The sequence below is a fragment of the Scedosporium apiospermum genome, assembly GCF_000732125.1.
Source record: "Scedosporium apiospermum strain IHEM 14462 chromosome Unknown SEQ_SAPIO_0096, whole genome shotgun sequence".
Taxonomy (NCBI): Eukaryota; Fungi; Ascomycota; class Sordariomycetes; order Microascales; family Microascaceae; genus Scedosporium; species Scedosporium apiospermum.
Genome location: NW_015971797.1, coordinates 35,254 through 52,100, shown reverse-complemented (window position 1 = coordinate 52,100; position 16,847 = coordinate 35,254). Strand labels below are relative to the sequence as shown.

General features: G+C 50.0%; 3 protein-coding genes and 1 pseudogene across 3 annotated transcripts; 2 read left to right on the top strand and 2 right to left on the bottom strand.

Annotated features, from left to right (window-relative positions):
- Positions 1-474: 474 nt before the first annotated feature.
- On the top strand, positions 475-1,791 carry SAPIO_CDS4972 (annotated as a pseudogene; the record flags this gene model as incomplete).
- A 1,372-nt stretch (positions 1,792-3,163) lies between these two features.
- On the top strand, positions 3,164-3,804 carry SAPIO_CDS4971 (uncharacterized protein; the record flags this gene model as incomplete). The annotated part of the gene is made up of 2 exons (XM_016787395.1): positions 3,164-3,217; positions 3,346-3,804. 2 exons carry the CDS (start codon positions 3,164-3,166, stop codon positions 3,802-3,804), a joined length of 513 nt encoding a protein of 170 aa, XP_016642897.1.
- Positions 3,805-8,321: 4,517 nt separating this feature from the next.
- On the bottom strand, positions 8,322-11,990 carry SAPIO_CDS4970 (uncharacterized protein; the record flags this gene model as incomplete). The annotated part of the gene is made up of 5 exons (XM_016787394.1): positions 8,322-9,113; positions 9,169-9,310; positions 10,623-11,155; positions 11,642-11,830; positions 11,892-11,990. 5 exons carry the CDS (start codon positions 11,988-11,990, stop codon positions 8,322-8,324), a joined length of 1,755 nt encoding a protein of 584 aa, XP_016642896.1.
- Positions 11,991-13,944: 1,954 nt separating this feature from the next.
- Positions 13,945-16,332, bottom strand: SAPIO_CDS4969 (uncharacterized protein; the record flags this gene model as incomplete). Its single annotated transcript, XM_016787393.1, has 8 exons — positions 13,945-14,082; positions 14,383-14,478; positions 15,045-15,160; positions 15,234-15,511; positions 15,578-15,685; positions 15,779-15,844; positions 15,907-16,113; positions 16,175-16,332. The coding sequence occupies 8 exons, from the start codon at positions 16,330-16,332 to the stop codon at positions 13,945-13,947; spliced, it is 1,167 nt and encodes a 388-aa protein (XP_016642895.1).
- Positions 16,333-16,847: the final 515 nt, after the last annotated feature.

The following is a 16,847-nucleotide window of genomic DNA, read 5'->3' as shown; positions in this document are numbered from 1 at the left end:
CTTCTGGCACAAGATGCCACTGCTGGCCCGGTCTCGCCTTTTGATCGATGGTATCGTTATTACGATACAAATTTCGTCAGCCAGATTGTGGAAGGAACAAAGGCAATCCACCATACCCCAGATGATAGCTCCGCGTATATTCGATCTCCAGGTTTGCGTCCAGCTTTTCGTCCAGCTTTCCAAACAGACTGCCATACGAAATGCTGTCACGATTTGTAAGTTTCCGCAACTTTCTTCTTAGTCAAAACCAAGAAGGGTATTGACTCGACTTTGAGTTTACAATATTCGGCCAATCGCCTATATGAGTTGGATGGGAGGACTTGGAACGGAGATGGAAATCCCGTTGTCTACCCTACCACCTTCTGTCTCGGCTTCCCATTAGATGAGATACTCGCATCCCAGGACGTCGACCCCTCGGAACGCGATTCGTGGGCACACCTACTTCAAGCACACATTCTCGAGACTTTTCCAGATATGGCCGTTGAGCACATGAAAATACTTGGGCTTGAATGCGATGAGTTGCCAGAGCCTGGATTTATTGCAGATTTCCCCAATGATGTCATCTTCCCGTTCTTTGTTATGGACTTCGATCCGTATACTCACAAGTCATGCCAATGTTCATCATCTCGGATATGTCACATTGCTCGCCTTCGCGCTGGCACTGTATGCGCTGCGGCCCTGAATTTGATTGATCGTTTAGCAGAGATCGCTGCCAATGAGGATGAGGCGGAGGATACACGAGTGCGCGCCCCAATACCTCCGATGGTGACAGCCACATTTTACAAGCAACATGTCCGAGTATGGATTGCTTATCGAGTAAAGCTCAATCATGGAGCGGAACCTGAAGATGATGGCGAACAACACGCTCAATCCGTTGACGAAATGCTCAGGGTGCAGTGCATTTGGAAAGGAGATATGACAGCGCAACAGGACGCAGCGCGGCTGAAGGCCATCATGGGCAATGTTTCGACTTGGGCGAGATCACAGTTCCGCAATAGGATCTCAGACTACATTGCGGCATGGAAGCGACGATTCCCACTGTCAGACGAAGATGAGGATGAGAGCGGAGATATCGAACTCATCACCACAAAATTTAGCAGCCTTAAACTTTCGCGGACCGATAGCATGAGATCCGACAGGCTCTTAGAGGCGAAGCCACGGCAAGAAATCTTGAACTTATTACCCAGCAGTGTTGATGAACTGAGATCGGTCCAAGACCAAAGGGCTGGGGATACCAGCGGCGGTACAGACGACGGTGCAAGACCCAGCGTGATTACTCCAAGCTTGGGGAATTCACCCAAAGATGCGAACGAAGTCATTGTGTTTAAGGACGGGGACGTAGTCACGACAGATTTCAATGTGCAGATAACCCGGGATCAAGCAGAGTCCGTTTATACATCCCCAGCGCACGACATCAGACCTGAAAGACATCAGATTGGACAAGACCATCTGATATTGCCTCCAATTCCGCGACCGAGGGGGAATAGCACAGGATCAAATATCTTGAGGGATTCGAATCCGGCTTCTTTCCGGTTATCGCCTGAGCCTCCCAACCCCGTGACACCAAAACAAGGAGGCACGCTTGTGGTTGGCAAGACGAGGGCTGACCGGCCACGATCATTTGACGCAACAGCATTCATGGGCGTTGCCTTCCCATTTAACGCGTCGTCAACTCAAACCAAGGATGACAGCTCTTTGACTACGCCCAAGAAGAATATTCGTATATTTAGTGCCCACGACCTCGATGGAGAGAAGTTCACATTTTCTGTCTCTCCTGGTAACGCACGCTAGACCACTAACGCAAATCGGATGGGTGAGGCTGGAGTTTAATGCTAGGATAACATCCCTCTCCTTTTATAAATACGCATGCAGGGTCGACATAGGAAACCTCTTCATTCACATTTCCCAGGGTTCGTAACATGCAGTTGTTATTATCCAGTCCTTTGCACTCTATTGCTTCCGTTTCTCCAAAGCTTTCATTATCACCTATAAAGTACTTCTACGTTCTGGCCGGGCTGGGCCAATTGAGAGTGTCATAGATTCATACAAATCATGTTGTAAATACTGGTGGATCCCAACGCCTGTAGCTTTATCCCTGGTTCGCCAGTAACTTCGGTTTGCTTGCGGCCCAGAGCTCGCTTCAGAAACTGGCGAGTGCAAGCTTCAGAGCTGGAGATGCTGGAAGTTCGGGACCTTCACTCCCCTAGTCTCGGCTCGGGACAGCGCTACATCTATATTTAGAGCTCCCAGATCTCATATCGTTAGTAGTATTTTACCCATAGCTCCTGGGCGGCCTCTCTAAGGACCTCCGCGCATAGACTTTTCAGACACGGAGCGTTTCACACCGCCAACATCGATTGAAAGGTGTTGGTTGATAGCGCTTTGCTCAAGGGTTTTTCTCGTTAGCGAAGTACACTGCCGATTGACCAAGAATATCGCATTGACGCTTCACATCTGACTGAGTTCCTAGAAGATCTAAAACGGCTCAACCTTTGGGGTCAAGCCTATATTTAGCAGATGAAGTAGATAACGGTGGCCATTCATTACACTGACGGATACTCCCATCACGCCATCGGATGGACGATTTGGTCCATGATCCGGATGTGGTGGTGTGTGTGGTTGTGTGGTTATGAGAACCAACAGAGCAGGCAGCCAGGGTCTTTATACCACCATGATCGAGGCGAGGTCCGGCCCGTTAATAGTCCCACTCCTTCAGACAGTGTCCAGATCCTTAGATAGCACGAATCGCGCCCCCCCCCTTTTTTCTTTTCTCCTTCCCGCCCGCTTCCTTCTCTCCCTCTCTATCACACTGCATATCAAGTTCAGGCAGATTAGCACATCGACATAGTATCGACTTTTATCCACTTAGAGAGTGCTGAGCCACATTATCTATCTATAGCGTAGGCGAGTGGCTCAGTTCTTGTGTGGCCTCTTGGCCGCAGAGATGCACCAACACTTCCTACACATGTCGGAGAAGCCGGTACATGCATAAGGACATTGCGTGTTAGAGAGGCCAGGTACTGGGGAGGCAGCCTACCCATACATTCGCTAGAAACGACCTCCCAATGGCGGATATAAGATAGAGGAAAGCCCACATCGATGGCAGAGTGTTGGCGAGGAAACTAACTGCCAATGAGGCCTAGTAGTATTATCCACAACCAAAATGGCTAATCAAGCCACTTCTATCCTTGTCCCCGCGCCACCGGAAGACTCATTTGTGTGGCAATCCGCCCGCTCCCTGCATCAACTCCTAGATTTATTCTCGCCCTATGACAGGTGCCTCGCTTATACTCCGCATGCTCAGAACGCCCCTCACTGCTCCCGCCCCATCAATCGGGGAAATAGAGCCCGCGTCCCCGGGCTCCTCCACCAACTACGCCAAGCACGGATTCCCTCGGAGGAGGAGACGTCCTTCTCAAGGACCTTTCCCATTGTGCTGTCTGTGGAATCACCGGATGGCACCAGAACAAGGCTCATGAGGTCTACGACGAATGGGTCGAGAAGATCTGGGATGAGTATCTTCGAGCCTCTGGACTTGATCCTACCCCAGACGCCCCCAAACCCCGCGTGTTTACAAGAGATGTTTGGAGGTCACATCTTTGGCTGGCACGGGCCTTGTTTGAGGGCGAGCCCAGTGAGCCTGAAAATCAAGATGACAGTGGAAGTGAAGACCACAGTGGAAGCGAGGACGATAGTGGAAGTGACGGTTATAGTAGCGACGACGGCGACGACGACGGCGAAATCGGCGATGCATCTGGAAACAAGTCTGAATGGGAAGACGTACACGTTTCTACCCCCCTCTGACCCCGTCTGTGGTATCTGCCGCTTCTTCCGGAATCATAGAGATTAACCCTCTTCCCATCGGACTTCTGGAAGCTACAAGCCGGCTGGTCGTGTATCGTGATCCGGAGCCAAGTCCTCCTGTTGAAAACTCCCACGATCCCCCGGCAACAACCACAACTACTAGCTCCCTCAACATCCTCAGGGATCGAGACCCTAATGTACCCACTTCATCCTGGACTCGTCTCACCGCCACCATACCTGTGCACCCCAGCAGGAACCCGCCGTTTTATTGATAACGCTGATGGTAAGCTCTACCTATTCGGGGCAGGTCTTACTAGCTGGCTGTAGTAGCGACGAGATCTACTTTCCTCCCATTTTCCGTATTAAAATAAAGCACAAAGGTAGATAGATCATGTTAAATAAGGAGTTGGAGGCCATCCTCACTTCACGTTCCGAGGTCTCCTCGTCACACCTTTACCAATACACAGCCCACCACGGCCACCAACGACGCTCAATATTAAAAGGCCAAATCGAAGGTAATCTCCACTGGCGGTGCGACGAACTCTTCTGGATATTGAGGGCTTGTTGATCAGCCGCGCCCAGTGTGAGGTCTGCACAACTTCACGCATTTCGCCCAGGGGACTTTCGTTGCCTGGACCGTTCCACCTTCTCGAATGGGCGAGACCCGTTAATGAGAGTGCATGTGGGTGATGCTAAAACCGGGCAAGGGGCCATGGCTCTTGCGTGCCACCATCGTACGGTTACACCGGCAATCGGAGCTGGATTTGGGGTTCTAGACTGGGAGGCTTAGTGGAGTAGCTCGAGTTACAATGCCGCGACGTTATTTCACTCGGCCGAGTTTACCTTTCCCGTCTGCCTTCTCTATTAGCATGGGCAGAATTGGACGTGTATTCGAAGCTGTTGAGGAATTCCAGACTTCTGGACTTGGACCCCATCAGTCATGATATGGTCCCCCCGTATATAATCGAGACATCATCATTTATGTGAGGCGAATATAACATGCGGGTCTAGCTGCTTCAGTTCATCGTTTGTTTCTTTCAGGATACAGCCTTCTCTTCTCTAGTCATTCAATTAATGCCTTCCGGACCAGAGACCAAGTCTGAAGTCCAAGCCCAAAGGAACCATCTCATAAACCTTCTTGCCACTAGGCTGACGCCAACAGCAGTCTCTGTCCAGGCCGCCCAGTCGCGCCCCTGCGTTGACTACATCCTTTCCACGCCTGTTGATCAGGAGGCCACGGGTGAGAGCTTTGGGAATAGCCGGGGATAATCATCCGGTGCCATCTACAGTGGGTGGACAAAATAAATGCACTTGGTACTGTTTTGGAGAAGTGGGTGGTGATAATTTTAGAGAACAACCCTGTTCGTTCATATTAGCTGGGGTTAGGTATAAGAGTACCTGTGTACCGAGTACTCGGTAAATTCCGTTAAACTTTGCGATCAACTTCAAAGTTGTTCTGGTGCCTGTGCCCCACGCAGCGAAATCCGGCTTAATAATTTCGTCCAACGCCTTCATTGTCCAATATCGTCTTCCTCCCTCGTTTGAGTCCAAATCGTTTCCCCCCTTCTCGTTGTCCCTCGAAGGAAGAAGGGCAATGGTACCACCGACCTCTCATCATCGCCATCAGGTATCACTGGAAGAGCTTATCGACTTCGCCGCCGTCCCACCATTGAGCCAAGCGCAGCGGACAGCGGCCAGAGATACATTCTATTCCCTCGTCAACAGTTTTGATTCAGAAGATGCACCATCGTCAACCCTCCCTTACAGCCGAACGAAACTCATCCGATATACATTCGAGTACTCTCTATCTCAGGACGCGCAAGATAACTTCCTCTGGGCTTTCTTTAGAGCAATCGATTCCCCTTTCGATGGTCAGGGACTAGACCTGGATAAAATTCGTCCATATTTCCATGGCTTTGCTGATTACTTGATTGATCACTTCTTTCTCCCATGTATTCCTTCCCCTTGCCAAGTTGCCCATCCTCCCCAATTTGCTGTCACAACTAACCTGCGTTCTAATTCAGTGAAGGCCGCAGGTACCAAAACACCACAGCCGTCACCAATCTTTCGCTCGGCAATAAGGGATGTCCAAAGCACCAGCAGCCAAGCTGGCTTTATCGGAACACCTGATCGGCTGGCCTCTCTTCGTGGCTTCTGCCTTACCCGTGACCGATATCGGTGTGTGATATCGCGTACGTTTGATTGGCCTGAGGCTATCCGACGCCTAAGACAAGACCCCAATGCCACAGACGAAGATGGCAATTCTCTCGCAGCCGAAGCCGCCCGCCTCCCATTCCAAGCACTCGAAGTAGCCCATATTCTCCCACATTCCCTGGCACAGACGAGCAGTGAAGACATGCTGTTAGTACGTTTGTTGTAACTACGCTTCTTCATCGCCTCCTCCTCTCATTATCTTTTTTATTCTAACTTGTCTATAGGACGAAGCTAAGCAAGCTGCATTGTCAATTCTGAACATGTTTGATACCGGCATCGTGCACCTTATCGAGGGTGTCGATATTGACCAACCTCGCAATGCCATCTCCCTTACCAACACACTGCACCAATCATTTGGTTCTTTTGATCTATGCTTCGAGGCTACAGACACACCTCACAGATACAAGATTAAGTCCTTTCTCCCAAGTGTCGCAACTCAACACCTTCCAGACACTCGGTCTTTGTATTTATCACCTGATCGGACAATTGATCCCCCGCTTCCCCGCTTCCTAGCAGTTCACAGGGCCATTGCCTATATTCTACATCTGTCCGCTGCTGGAGAATACATCGACAAGATCCTATGGGACCTAGAGGAGACGGGAATTCGGAGTGATGGGTCGACTGACTTAGGCCGATTCGTGAGCTTGAGGTTGGCTGGTTGGCTTGATTCTTCTGTAGGGGCATTCTCGTAAGATAGTACGCGGCGTTTCCCTTCTTATTATCCTAAGGCAAGGCCATACACGGAGCAAAATGGACAGAATCCCTAGTGCGTTGTGTAATCTCTGGCGCATTTGATTTCACTAAAGCCGATAATCGTATGGTACTAAATAATGCTCTATTTTACTCCTCCCTCAATTTCAATATAACTACTTTTACTCGACAGTTAGGAATTTCCAAAGCCTCTGTAGTCAAGTTAGCGTTATCAGAATACTAGTACGCCCCCCCATTCCTCGTGGGCGCCATTTTATATGTGACTGAGACCGAGACAGCCGCGTGAGACCACAGCGATAATCTAGGAATTTCCGCGATGGGGTAAGAGAAGAAGAGAAGGGAGGGAGGGAAAAAAAATAGAAACTAAATAGATTAAAAGAGAAAATATGAAAAGAGATGGGTTGAAAATGAGTATAAAAAAGTTATTCAGGAAGAAGAATGGGGGCCAACCGGGGATTGAACCCGGGACCTCTCGCAACTAAGCAGAGGGTGTTACCCTAAGCGAGAATCATACCACTAGACCATCGGCCCTTATTTCCCTTCCAGGTTTGCTGTGATTGTTGGTGACGGGGCCGCTTCCTATCTAGCCCTAAACAGGCTGGCCTGCACGCTTCGATTTCTGGATGTCACAGGCAGGTCGGCGCGGTATTAACACCGGTCCACGTTGGTGCGCCAGATGATGATGGTAATCGTTTATGGGTCTCACTACTGCTCTCCGGATCTAATAATTAACAAAGAACTGGTTCATGTCAATATACGTAACAGAGCAAGACCCCAATGCTGCAGACGAGCAGTTTAGTGGCCAAAAGGTCAAATTACCAAACCCGCCGGGGGTGGCTGCAAAGTTTTCCGCAAGAATTGCCAATCAGAAAAAAGAAGCTGAGAACACACAATCGGAGTCCCAACGGAAAGAGAACTGCGTCACGGTGGGCATATGTAAGACAGCCACTTCATAAGACAGCCACTTCATAAGAAGAATGAAAAGAAGCCGAATCCTAACGATAATCCCGAAAGATCGGATCTGGCAATGATGGAACTTGTATTATGATGACGGAAGCGACTGAAGAAGGGCTGAATACTGGAAGTGGAATACTGTAGTAACGACTGAACTCACTGAACTGTACTGGCTGAACTTGTGAGTAGAAGGAAGAGGAATCATTATTATTATCTTGTGTACAGATGTAAGTAGGATGTAAAAAGATTTAAACGTCCTGCGCACTAGCTCGGGCTTCGATTCATGCAATTCTGCTCAACGTTCATTTCTCAATCACGCCAACCGTCGGTTCTGACGGATCCCCAGTTGTTTGCTGTTCCGAGCTCTTCTTGTCTTCAGGGATATAACGAATCATGGCCCATAGAAGGGCGGCTAAGAATAATGCAGATAATATTGGCACACCAATAGCCAGGAGTAAAGTTCTACCAAACCCCTTTGGGATTCCCGTCTCCTGGGTGGATTGCCCGCCGTATATTCCGTCGGGGATGATCTCACTGGGGGTCCACCTCGGCACTAACATGGAATTGGTCAGTGTGGGTAGCTTCGGTGTTTGAGTCGATGTGTCCGGCAGCCCATTCTACAGCCCAAGGTTCATGTATTAAGAGAGTCTCGGCCAATTCTGCGGCGTTCGGTGGCGCATCGTCACTCGAATTGGCCGCCTTATCGGTGCGAGTAACCCAGCGTGTGCATCGGTCGTCGATTTCCTCGAAGGTGTAGCCGCTAGGTTTTTGTAATTCTTCTCTTGTTCCAGTTCATCGTATTTGTCGGAAAGGTCGGCTCCTGCTTCTATAAGGTCCCCAAACGCCTTGGCGAGACTGACCATAGTTACAATTCCCATGCGTCGTTCATTTCTTCTGGCCCTGTCTACAACGATGAGGTCGCCATCCAGGGTTCTTTTGGCGTATTCGGCGAAGGTCTCGTCTTTCTTAACTCTCCGTTCCGGGGGAAGTTCGGCACTCATCAGGACATTTCGAACGTTCGCAAGTAGGTCCCGGGTATCTCGGGGAAGCTTAGGCAGGTCTGTCGGGGGTTTCCCTTGGGCCCAGCCGCACAGCTTCTTAAGGTTTTGGGCATAGAAGAGGGTCGAAGTAGCAAGGGCGGCGACGACGATTGTTGGGGTGGTGTGGCCGATAGTCTCCCAAGACAGGTCTTCCTTGGCGGCCCACGCACCGGGGGCAAGGAAAAGAAGGAGGAGAAAGTGGAGGGCGTCTCTAATTATCTTCCGGGCGGCATATTGGGCGCGTTGTTGCTCTTCCAGGGCCAAGTGCTCTTCGCAATGGTCATCAGACGCCCAGTGGACAGTGTTCTCGCAGTTTCGGCAGGATAGGCGGAGTCCAGGAGCGCGGAAAGAGCGAAGGTTTCTGTCCCTCTTTTTGGCGGGAGCTAAATGCTCCGCTCAATGGGTGGTGAGGTTATCTGCCCTAGGTTGGTGGTAGAGCGCGCACAAGAACTGTCTCAGCGAGGGAGCTCGTCGGGCTGGAGCGCTTTCTTCGTCCTCCGTTGGGCGGGTTCGGAAAGAAGTCGTCGGGCGTCGTGGAGGTACTCCTGAAGAAGGGGGAATACTTGCTCCAGGATTCTGGTGGCGAACTGAATGGTGGGGCGGAAGAAACGTCGTTCTAACGAGTCCATTCATCTTTCGGAGTTCTCTGTTCAGCCGGGTCCCCGATAGAGAGGTCTTCAGGGGCAGTAGGCAAAAGGGGCAGTTGACGAGGAAGTAGCGTCGTCCAGCCTGGTGGAAGTAGTGTCGGCAGGTTCCGTCAGGGTTCTCCTTCCTTCTGATGGGTGTGGAGGTTCGTTGACTTCGGGGTGTGAAGCGGCTTGGTGGAAGTTCACCCAGGAATACTGCCGGGAGGCCATTGACAAGGTAGGGACGACGCCACCTCAATTTCAGTGCAATCAACACTAACTTAAGGCTGCCATTCGACAGGCATGGGGCGTGGAGCAACCGCCTTTGGCTATCCTCGATTTCTACGGACCCAAAAACTTCCAGGATCCATTTTGGCTCCAGCCAATCGAACAGGTCAAGTCCAAACTACCAGTTCATCTTCCGCCTTCCGCCTTCCGCTTTCCAATCTCTATATGCAGAAAAGGGAACATTTATAGGTGGCATTTCCCTGGAGGGTCAACGCGATTCAAGCCAGCATGCCAATGCGCACCCGGGCCTCAAAGACAAGAACCCGTCAACCGAGGCACTTGACCATAGCAAAATACGACAAGCTTTTGCAATGCAAGCTATTGCCGAGGGCAAAGTTTTGCAATCTATCTGGCCTGGTTTCCCGGAATGATTGGGCCTTATTGACCCTGCTCTTAACGTGCATGGAGAATGGCCTCCCACGGCGGTTGTTCACGGGAATGCCGACTTCATGATACCAATGCGCCTGAGTCAATCATTTATAGAGGCGTTAAGGAGTCAAGGAGTAGAGACTGAGTTTATTGAGGCAGATGGCGAGCCGCATACGTTCCTTGGGAAGATGGTGAAGGGCTCGAAAACATGGAAGACCCAACGTAAGGGCTTCGACTTTTTGGAGAAAGCGTTGCGACGCAGCTATGCCTCATAATCCTTTGACACTTCGCATTGGAAATTCCCTTGTACTTTAGGTTTATACACATATGACACAATGGCGGATGATCCTGAAAGAAAAAAAAAAATAGCTACGTAAAATCTGGGGACCAGGTGTTTAATTGGCAATTTCTTTTCTTTTATTTCTGGTTACCATGGCTCACCTCGCGGAAGCACAAAACCGTTACCATGCTTGTCAGTATATCTTGTCTGCCCTGTAACATAACTCTTCCAGGTTCATGTCAGGCAACAAGCGGTTCGTCATTGTTCAACAACAAGTTAATAAAGTCTGTCATATCATCATCACACCACACGTCGTCCATAGGTGGTCCTTGCAACCTAGACCCATTTGTTTGTTGATCTGGATCTCGTTGCCAATCTGTCATGCTAGCCAAATCGTCCAACAAGTGGCCAGCTTCGAAGACGTCTAGGCAATCATCGACAAGGGCCGAATCCACGCTCTCCGTCGGAGATGCGATCCTAGCACTCGTGGCACGAACCGCATGTTCGACGAATATTGCGCTGCAATCTGCGGCAATATAGGTAGACCTTAGTTGGTTGAGGACTCGAATGCACTGCGAAAATCCTTGCGTCGCCTTGTCTCGGATGGTAACTTCCGGGCACTTGAGGTCGAGCAGGTGGGTAGCGAGGGCGGGAAGAAGCACGGTAATTCCTGTCAAGGGTAGATACTTGACCAGATCCCTGTTATCTAACTCCGTTGCGAAGCTCGAAATTGCCGTTGCCGCTGTACGGATAATTGCCCTCGACTCCGCCGCATTTGCGGAAGCGCCGGTAGATGAAAAAGGTCCCAAACGCGTACCACCCAGCGCCCGAGGCCGGTGCAAGGTCGATAGAGCAGTGTAGTAGATCATCTGCAGCAGAATATTTTGAACTGTCAACCAGGGTGGCTCGATCCATGTGAAAGTTAATGAGCAGTGTTTCCGGAAGAAATTTAGGCTTTTGGCCAGTTCCCGGTGATGGCTTTCAAAGTCTGGATCGCTCCCTTGCACCGCCTTCAATACTAATCTTGGAGACGCTAGCTGGGTTACACCTTGACGGCTTCGGTGGCGATATAGGACGTCATATTGCGTGGTTAGAATGTTCCCGATGTTAACGCACAACCGAGCCTTGCAAATGCACATGTACGCCAACTGCCGTTGGATGTCTAGGTCGTCGGTGTACCTACAACGCGAAGCAATATGACCTATATGGCAGGGGATTTCAGCAATATCGAAGTCGTCGATCGTCAACATTGGATAATCGTAACTCGTAGGGATATGCAATGGCCGTCGCATGCCAAGCGCAATCAAACGGTCTCGCATCACTACTGCCCACCAGATTCGTCGCCGGAGACGCACCCGCCTTTCAGGCATCTTCCCTTCGTCAGGCGGGACGTGCAAGTTTAGACCGAGGGCCTTGGAGGCCATGAGGCCCACCCATTGCCAGGTATCCTGGGGATCGTCCGGACTTTCGTAGTGGAAGGTTAGGAGCAGGAGGGCCTGAGTAACCACAAGTCCATCTGGCTCACAGTCGTACTCGTAGAGAAGCTAGACATGTTAGAAACTCCTACTTCGAGTCCGTTCCAAGTATTAGGAGAGGATAGCATACCTCAACCTTCTGGAAAAGCTGACGCTGCGCATCAATACGCGACAGATAACCCACAGTCGTGAGTAATTTCATGTCCACAAAGGCTGCTCCTGCGAACATGACTGCTTGGAAAAGGAGCAATGATGTGCTTCCAGCTGTTCCGCGCGCGCCCGACAAGGACTCGAGAAACTCTGCCAAGTCAAGCGCTGGTAGGCAGGGGTAGACAAAATCAATATATGCTGCCAACAAGCCTCCACATGTTTTCCAATCGGGAACTGTCAAAGCTCCACTCCGCACCAGGGCTGACATTCCACTTGGTCCAATATGGGCTGGTAAGGGTTTGAATATGTAATTCGATGCATTGGGATTATCGAAACATGGTGGCTCAATACCATAGAGGTAGGCATTTGCGGAACCAAGGGGGCTGTTCTCGTCCCGTAGGCTTCGGGAAACAACTCGTGTGGTCGGGTTTGGCGCTTGACAAGGCGGCGATTTCGGCTTTCTGCTTGTATCTGTTACCATTAGTCCGTGCACCGACCTGAAATGCTCTGAAATGCTCTGTAGACCTGACTTACACATGGCGTACGGGACACTTTTAGGTAATATCGGGGACATTAAATCTCCTAGTATCCGCCGCTTCCTGTGACAGGTATTAGGTATTGTACCTCATGGAATGTAGGCAAGGAGAGCGGATTGGTTTTATACTTTCTGCTATTGCCTTCTGCCATGATGCATTCCTGCTCGTTAAAACGACAGTTTGTGCATGGTTCTCCAAGCACTGTTACATGGCATCTCACTTTGCGGGCGCGGCAGGTGAGGCATGCTCGAAGGGCTCGTTTTCGCCGGCGTGCTTGGCGGTACTGGATGATGGGCAAGGTCACCGCTTCTGGTGATCGTTGCTCCTTGTCGTCCTTGGATAACTGACCAGCACTCCCGGCCATAGTGAAGTCTCAAGGGTCGGCACCTGAATAGTTACGTGAGAGGGACCCTTTCCAAATTCACCGGTAAGGTTTCTAAACTCGGTCTGACCGGGCTTTCTAAAATAAACGTTGCTAAACATGTCAGAATAGACGGAAACTTGGGAATTTCGTATTTCTTTCCACATCTGGAGTATCGTGGGATGGTGGTAATTTGGCCTGTGGGGATCATGAAGTGTGGGGGTGGGGAGAGGGTCAGGGGAATCAATAACTTGAAAATTATGGGCCCCTTCGTTCGGGAGGCTTGGTATCTGGCCAAGATCCGAGGCTCGAATGGTAGCCTCAACGAGCGGGTGCCGGGGAGCTCTAACTTCACCATAATTAGAGCGGGGTAGGGTTCTCTAAGATTGTGGGGTTCCGGGGAACTAACTGCTTGAAGAGGATACTCTCGGGATCTGCCGGTTGCTTTGCTCTTGGGCAGTGCTTGCTTGCCCCCCGCGACGATGGAATGTAGTCATTTGCCGCCGTGATGGACAGTGGTATTGCCTGCATGTAGTTTCCATTCCGGGGACTCTCATGGGCCGCCGGAAGTCAGAACATCCGGCGGAAGTAAGCTAGAAAATCGGAATTCCCACTAGGACCTTCTGTGACTTGGAAAGCCTACAACTACCTTTCCAGCACTCTGGTCTTGCATGAATATTCCGAGAATTCAAAATCCTCATTAGTCCTTGTAGTTGAATATTTATTGGCCGATATCACTCTCATTATTGGCAATTACAGGTCACTAAAACCGCGGGCGGATACGAATCGATATGACAGCCACAAGGGAGTTCGCAAGAGACGCGTACCTCAGCGACGTGTGGCGCGATGGCTTATTCGGTATGAAGTTGCAGGTGTAGACTCCTAATGCTCATATATCATATCGCTGGATAACTCTGAATTTCAATAACCCAGACAACAAAGTAGTCTTTTGTACCGGTGGTGTCGGTAGTATCTGCTCCGCGCAAGTGTGGGCTCGCGTCTGTCTCGATGCGAATGCCTGCATCGTAAGTCGCAACATAGAAAAGACAGAAATGGCGGCCAAGGACCTAGCCAAAATGAGGCTAGGTGCAAAGGTTATCGGCATCGGAGCAATTGATGCTCGAGATGCCAAGTCACTAGTCACTACAGAGCTCCGTGGAACGATGCGCACGGGAGTTGGGTGGAATCGACTTTGTGATAGCCGGGGTGGCGGGCAACTTCTTGTGCCGATGCGAGACCTGATCGCCAATGCGTTTAAGAGTGTGATGGAGATTCTGGTTGGTGGGTTACTACCATTGGTAGCTAGCGGCTCTGTTCTTTCAGCCAAGCCCAATCTGTGAGGTTTGGGACCTATGGTATGCATCTCATACTCTGGCCGTAAAGAAGTAAGGTGACTAGCTCGTATTCTACCCATTTTTTCTATATGAACCCGTTTATTCGAGTTGTCAATTTAGACCTGGTAGATCTGGCCATTGCGAACAAGAGGGTGAAAATATTCGCCCCAGACCACCCTACCGCCCTCTTTTCAAAATGCCGGTACCATCTATGTAATTACAAGGACTGGGGAGAGGTACGTCAACGGTCTTCGCGGAGAATACCTCAATGGAGGAGTCGGCGGTTGCCAGTCCATCCTGGGATTTGGGCTGGGAGCCGCCGAGACTCAGGGCCTTCTAGATATCGTAGCATCTAGTACGCCATTGATTAATCCTAACTTTGACATCATCCGTATTGCCAATGGGTTGCTTAATTCCGTGAATAAATATCGTGGATTGACTTTGTATAAACGTTACTATCAACTCCGAACCTTGGGTGTTGATATTCCAGTACTCTGCGTGAAGCGTCTCATACGACAAAATTGCGAAACTCTAGTGACAGGAAGTTGTATTACACTTCACTTGCGGCAAGTTCCATTGCCTATACCACTTCTACCTGGTCGCTCGCACAAGCCCCGGGCGTATCAGCGATATGAACGGAAGTTTACAATACATATCTGAAACTCTCAAGACCTCCACCAAACCATCTCCCCTATCAGCGCGCCTATTTGCCCTCCAAAGCTTGCATATTAGAAGAGCAGTATTGATACACGCTACTCCTACGGCGGCTAGCAAAGTATAGAACCTAGGCCGGTAGTGAGGTGCATCCTGGCCCCTAAAGACGCAGGGTGCAATGATCGCACCAACTCCTCCGGCCATGTTAATGTCGCAGAACTTAATGCGCGCTTCCATTGGCCCCTCACATTGTTAGCTTGCCACGCAATTGTCAACGTCGTCACTGTGTTGACACCGGATGTGGCAACGAAGGCTCCGAGATAGCGGACTCCCACATTTTGCAACAGGGCGAGGAACGAGAGTCCTTTGTGTGCTTGGTTAGCTTGGGTACTCTAAACGAGGCAGAGCTGGTCAGTTGTCAGGGGCTCTAGACTTACCTACCAGGCTCAGCAGCGCCCATGCCAGGATCATAAACCCCTTGTAATGATACTTATCGGCCGCCCAGGCCGAGATGTATACACACATAGCCGAGACCACGTATGGGGGGGCAACAAGAAGCTGCGACAAACCGGTGCTAAAACCCATCCCCTGCCTCAAAACAACTGGCAGGAAATACGCGACACCAAAGGTATTGATAGCAGTAGTCCCAAATATAATGGCGTACATCCATATCTTCAAATCCAAAGCACTAGCAAGATAGCGCGTGAGATTGAAACTGGGATTCAAGTTAGGGTGAGACATAAGAAGTTAGATCATCTGGGATAATATTTCATAACCTTACCGTTCAGCAGCGACGTCAGAGCGGTCCTTGTTAATTTGGGCTACTACAAGCTCAGCTTCCCTCTCGGTAAGAAACTTTGGAGGCCATCGAACTTTGCTGGCATGCTCTCTAAGGGTTCGGTTAACACCAATATATGATTCGAGAAAGGTCGAAAGGCCCAAAAAGGAAGATGGAAATAGGGGAATGGTCAGAGGTACGTACGGGAAGTCAATGATAAAGATAGCTGCCAGGGCTGCTATGACAACCGTAACGACTCCCTGCATAAAGCTAATAGTGGCATTAGAGCTGGTAACACCTAGCAGTGCCTGGATGGCCCATTGGCTACTCACAAAATCCATCGCCAGCCAGCAATACCCGGCAATTGTTGAAGGTTTCCGTTAGCGCTAGGCACATACTGGCCAAGCTGAGCACCGGGGCCCACACCGCCCATTTGGGAAAACGCGTAAGACAGTATGCCAGAAAATGCTGAAGATAATAGCCCTATGATAAAGAATCCGGCGCTGCGCTTCGCATACTGGAACCTTGGATACCAGCAACTAATGCCCACATGCGGTTAGTACTCGGTATCGGAAACTATTCCGATTTTCCAGGACACACCTCGTCAAGTAGGCAACACCCGGAAGGATACCATTCTCAAAAACCCCGAGAAGCAAGCGAATGGGGATCTGATGCGTCCAAGACGTAGCGAAGCCCATGGCGATAGTCAGGCCACCGAATACGAGGGTCGTGGTGGAGAGGAAGGCCCGAGCTCCCATTTTGCGCATCAAGACGACGGAAACAGGTTGGGTGGGGATGTAAGTTGCGAAGAAGAGCAGGATAAGAATAGAATAATGGTTTGTACCGATGAGGTGTAATAGTAATCGTCGTATTAGTGGAAATACATATGGCGACTAACTCCTCGTGAGGTTCTCACTGATGTTCGTCCGGTCCATCAAGCTAACCATGAAGATGATTCCAACTGGTATAATCAATCTGATATCGACCTTACGAGTGATTCTGGCGCGCTCTTCCGGGGTGAAGCTATTGATGAGATCATCATCCTGTAAGATAACGTCTCGATCCCCAATACGGGAAACTTCAATATCCTTATCAATAGATACAGACATGATGGAGCCAATGTGTGTAAAAGGAAAAAAAAAAAAAAAAAAAAAGAAGTCAACCAATAAGGATAGAAGTGAGATGAAGAGGTTATATTCAGAGTGGAGCCGTGATGGAACATGATATTATCTAAACTATTTAAACATGGCCCTTTTCTCCACGCTCTCATGTT